Source organism: Pinus tabuliformis, chromosome 5_1 (genome assembly GCF_031772625.1).
Source record: "Pinus tabuliformis cultivar Carrire ecotype Pingquan chromosome 5_1, CPIR1, whole genome shotgun sequence".
Lineage (NCBI taxonomy): Eukaryota > Viridiplantae > Streptophyta > Pinopsida > Pinales > Pinaceae > Pinus > Pinus tabuliformis.
This window is the reverse complement of record NC_142305.1, coordinates 6,916,937-6,922,560: the sequence shown is the minus strand read 5'-3', so window position 1 is coordinate 6,922,560 and position 5,624 is coordinate 6,916,937. Positions and strand designations below refer to the sequence as shown.

Genomic DNA, 5,624 nt, shown 5'->3' with positions numbered 1-5,624 from the left:
TCATATGTTTTTAATACATAAATGAATTTAACACTTTAAAAAATCTCTAACATATTTTAATTACGCAGAAATCACCTGGCAAAGTTGTGATTCAACTTTGCATATTTTATGCTTATTCATATGTTTTTAATACATAAATGAATTTAACACTTTAGAAAGTCTCTAACATATTTTAATTAGGCAGAAATCACCTGGCAAAGTTGTGATTCAACTTTGCATATTTTATGCTTATTCATATGTTTTTAATACATAATGAATTTAACGCTTTAAAAAATCTCTAACATATTTTAATTAGGCAGAAATCACCCAGCAAAGTTGTGATTCGATACCTACCAAATTTCAAACAATTAACACTTTAAAAATCTCTAACATATTTTAATTATGTAGAAATCACTTGGCAAAGTTGCGATCTAACACATCCCTACCAAATTTCAAACAAATTTGACTTTTAATACATAAATGAATTTAACACTCTAAACAATCTCTAACATATTTTAATTATGCAAAAATCACATGGCAAAGTTGTGATTCAGCACATCCCTACCAAATTTCAAACAAATTTGATCTAAAAATATACTTTCAAAAAAACCTTGAAAACTACTTAAAACACAACCAAAAAAAAATCTCAAACATCTTTTGATTATACATAAATCATCGAGCAAAATTGTAATTCAACCCAACTTACCTAATTTCAAATAAATTTGACAAAAGAATATACTTTAATCTTTTTTCCCAAAACTGCTAAAATCAACAGTTGGACTACGGCGAAATGAAGCTAGAAAAACCTCTAACATATTTTGATTATGCAGAAATCACCCCTCAAAATTGTGACTGGACAAACCGACCTAAAAGTACAAAAAAAACCTCCAAAACTACTTAAAACACAACTGTTAGACTACGGAAAAAAGAAGCCAATCCGTGAAATCCCCTGGGTTGGATCCGGATTCGGATCCGCGCCGTAATGTCCCCGGGGCTGCATCCGGAGACGGACCCTGTTACTGTTGGCACCAACGCATGAACCGTCATTTAGAGGGGCACATCTGTGAAGGTCCCTGCAGTGCTCGCAGTTAGGTTTTGGAGATTGGCGCAGCTTTCCGTTTTCGTCGCCCCGCGGAACTCGATCCCAACGTCCCCCGTTCCACTATGTCAACGGGTTTTGGGTTCACCCCACATGGCAGGCTCGCACGCATCGGGAGGGGCATATGACGTGTTGCTCTCGCTCTGTGGGCACCTGTTTCTAGGCTAAACCTAGAGCCACCTTTTAACACAGTTGTTATTCTCGTAGCTGGAAATATACTCTTCGGTTACTTACTTATCACCACCTCGTTTCCCTCCTTCACTCATCCCTACGCCATCCCTATATCTAAGCTCTGCTCAGCTTACAATTCTTCCTCAAGTGTGACAAGACTATATTTAGACAAGAGCGCAAGAATATGAATACCCACAGCAGCACCAGATCTCAAATATAGCTGCTTTTTGGAATGTTGATTTCGTTCTTGTCTTGTATATGTTTTCCAGAATCTCTACTGTTATAAAAAAAACTTGGGTCTTGTAGTTTGGCTTCATAAATGGATTGTTTCTCAGAGCAAAGCGGCAAGGAAGCTCACGACCGTTATTTGAGCTGGTCAGGCGAGTGTGTGGATGGCCCTATAATAGTTGGGGCAGGCCCTTCAGGCCTCGCCACAGCGGCCTGCTTGCACGAGAAAGGAGTCTCCAGTTTGCTACTAGAGAAGTCGGATTGCATAGCTTCGTTGTGGCAGAGGAGAGCTTATGACAGATTGAAGCTTCATCTCCCCAAACAGTTCTGCGAGCTACCATTGATGCCTTTCCCGGAACATTTCCCCGCCTATCCTGACAAGCAGCAGTTTGTTGAGTACTTGGAGTCCTATGCCGAGCGCTTCAATATCCATCCGCGATTCAATGTGTGCGTTGAATCTGCTTCCTATGACAGTAACTGTGGTTTCTGGAGAGTAAGAATTAGGAACCAGGAAGAGGGAATGGATAGTACCAGGGAGAAGGAATACTGTTCCCGTTGGCTCATAGTGGCTACTGGGGAAAATGCAGAGGCAATATATCCGCACTTCCCTGGGTTAGAACATTTCCAGAAACCCATTATTCATGCCAGTGCATACAAAAGCGGTGTACACTATAAAGGCCAGAATGTGCTCATCGTGGGTTGTGGGAATTCCGGCATGGAGATGTCATTGGATCTCTCCGATCACAATGCCAATGCTTTCATTGTTGCCCGCAACAATGTGAGTGCTTACAATAAAATAAAATCCCTCTTCCTGTTTTCAGTTTGATATTTTTTTTAGAAATGAATTGCTAATATCCTCATTCTGAATACAGGTGCATCTTTTGCCAAGAGAAATGCTTGGGATGTCAACGTTCGGATTAGGAATGTTGTTATCAAAGTGGCTACCACTATGGTTAGTGGATCGCCTGTTGTTATTGGTGGCGTATTTCATGCTTGGTAATACCAGTCGTTATGGGCTTCGAAGGCCCGAAATGGGGCCGCTGGAACTCAAGAATACGTTCGGCAAAACACCAGTGTTGGACGTTGGGACGCTGGCTAAAATAAGACAAGGCAAGATCAAGGTATTGTAAGAGAAATAAACTTTATTTCTTTGGTTTTTGGTTTTTTCCAGTTGCTCTAAGGGATTTGAACTTCAAAGATTTACATATTATTTCATAATATGGTGATCACCAATTTAGCCGAAAGTGATCAGTAAATATCTGGTTTCTGTTTGAACTTTGAGCCGTGAACTTTTGGTTTGTGTTTGAACTTTGAATGTTTTACTTATGTTATGGTTTTTGAACTTTGAGAGGTGAACTTCTGGTTTTTGTTTGAACTTTGAAGAATTTTGAATGTTTTAGTTATGTGTTTGAACTTTGAATGTTCTACTTATTATTTCTTAACATGATGTTCATCAATTGAGCTATGAAATTATTTCATAACACGATTATCACACACGGTTATCACAGAACCAGCACCCATGATCATTACAGTCATTACAGAGAAAAGTGAGCCATGAACTATGAAATTATTTCATAACACGATTATCACACACGGTTATGACAGAACCAGCAACCATGATCATTACAGTCATTACAGAGAAAAGTAAGCCATGAACTATGAAACTATTTCATAACAGGGTGATCACCAATTAAACCATAAGCAAGCTATGAAATTATTTCATAACAAGTTCATCACCAATTGAATCATGAACCTCTGATTTATATTGTGAGTCATGAACCTCTGATTTATGTTATTAATTTACATCGCCAATTGAGCGGTGGCCCTCTGCTTTGTGTTCTGTACTTAATTTTGAGTGCTGTTCTTAATTTTGAAGGAATGTTTGTTTAAAAACCGAGTGTTTATTCATTGCTGCAGGTTGTTCCGGCAATAGAAAGCCTTACTTCTGGCGGAGCAAGATTCGTAGATGGGCAAGAGAAAGATTTCGATGCCATGATTCTAGCAACAGGTTACAGGAGCAATGTCCCCTTGTGGCTCAAGGTAGATAATCTGCTTTCTTGACCCAATAAAACTTTTCGCCTTCGCTGGTCTTTTTCTCATTTACAGAGAGGTCATTTTCTCATTTACAGAGAGGTCTTTTTCTCATTTACAGAGAGCTAATCTTGAAATCCCCTTTTTGTGACCAGGAGCGACAGTTCTTTGCAGAAGATGGATTCCCCAGAAGGCCTTTCCCCAACGGCTGGAAGGGAGAAAATGGTCTGTATGCGGTGGGATTTACAAGAAAAGGACTGTTGGGAGCTTCGCAGGACGCTACACGAATCGCGCAAGATATCGCCATGTATTGGAATGCCGAGGCGGTTTCCAAAATGGCAAGCACTTCTGCTGCTGCCAATTGAAGAACTGAAATTAGCAGCTGCAGCAAAGGGGATGAATTTTTGCGAAATTTTTGGGCTTTCAAATTGGCACATATGGTGGTCATGTGTTGGTTTTTTTCTTTTTTTGGGAAGAGATCGATGTACACAGCCGGCAAAGAGTAAAAATTCTGAAATGTGAAGGCGTTTTGTACTATTTGTTTACAGTATAGAGTGGAAAAAAAATTGAAAAAAGAGGTGGAGCTGTTTTTCTCTCACAGTTCATTTTGCTAGCCCAAGAAAAGGCGTAAAACCATACAGTAACCGACCGCATATTGGTCGAAGCTAACCCAAAAGATCTTGTCCTCCCTGTACATTGCATTACCAAATTTTGCTGGAGGGTGCAGATAAAAATACAAAAGCACAAGCCGCCCGGTCTGGCCCGGCCCGGCCCAGCCTATAACCCAAGCCATGCCTATCGTTTGTTTGCATACAATATTTGAAGGTTTGTGGATCATCTATATTCCGGCGTGTTTTTTTGTCTTGGAGTTTTGAGCAAGTGGATGCCTGTCTCTCTCTCTTTTTGTATATGCGCCATAGTTTGGAATTGGAATTCCATTTTGAATTCCATTTTGTAAGAGGTAAAGGTGTACATTTGACTGGAATCATTTTATCTCTTTCGTCTATTTCGATTTGTCGCTGTCATGCCATTTTTCTCTGGTTTGTTCTCTTTCGCCCTGTCCTTTTCTCATTTCCTGTGGATTATTTCTGATACATGATTTGCGAATGATGGTAACACTTTGAATTCTAATGCTTGCTATCGCGCATTGCACAATGATCGACGATAGTCAGACTGCACAAATATACAAATGGATATTTCGTTTTCTGTATATAGTGCATGCGGCACACCACACGCGGCGTCGTACCGTCTATATATGGACAATCCTGTCTAATCATAATCTGCTTTTCTCTTCTTGATAGCTGCACCACAAACGCCTGCGGATCGCATTGCATTAAATTGGCGGTCACATTTTCATTTCACTCAAATAAATATCCATCCAGTATCTTTTCTGTATATCTATCCAGGGAATTCGCACAGCTGTGATGACGGCTGTCCAGTGTCCACAGTACGATTCTCCTCGAATATACAACGTATGGCGGTCTGCGTTCCATTTTTTCCCCAAATTTTCCCCAATACGTTAACGGGACAATACATCGTATGCAGAAACTTTATTTTCTGTTGAATGGGGTCCGTGTGCAATATCTTTTACTTGAAAAAAAAATATTAGTTAGTTGTTTTGTAATTCATTTGCTTATATAATATCCAAATCCAACTTTCCGACATGCGGCTGTGCATCACTTTGACTACGCGTATGCAATTTTGTAATTACAAATGCTTAACGCGTTTTGAATGGAGAATCTAACACTGGAAAGAGATGGGTGAATGTTTTTAGCAACACGTCATCATAGTTGTTTTCATTAGGCATGCTTGGTCATTGCATTAATCATGCTTTTAATGCACTTAGTTATACTTATTTTTATATACATTTGAAATCAATACTGTTTATTAGTGTGACTATTATGTTTGGATTATAAATATTATAATAGAAATAGGGATGGAACACGTCATCATAGTTGTTTTCATTAGGCATGCTTGGTCATTGCATTAATCATGCTTTTAATGCACTTAGTTATACTTATTTTTATATACATTTGAAATCAATACTGTTGTTTAGTGTGATTATTATGTTTGGATTATAAATATTATAACAGAAATAGGGATGGAATCTGATTGG

The 5,624-nt window shown here is 38.9% G+C and overlaps 1 protein-coding gene across 1 annotated transcript; it reads left to right on the top strand.

Annotated features, from left to right (window-relative positions):
• Positions 1–1,268: 1,268 nt before the first annotated feature.
• Positions 1,269–5,206, top strand: LOC149163274 (putative indole-3-pyruvate monooxygenase YUCCA9). The gene is made up of 4 exons (XM_089431664.1): positions 1,269–2,255; positions 2,350–2,598; positions 3,395–3,517; positions 3,664–5,206. Exons 1-4 carry the CDS (start codon positions 1,569–1,571, stop codon positions 3,871–3,873), a joined length of 1,269 nt encoding a protein of 422 aa, XP_089287790.1. The 5' UTR covers positions 1,269–1,568; the 3' UTR covers positions 3,874–5,206.
• Positions 5,207–5,624: the final 418 nt, after the last annotated feature.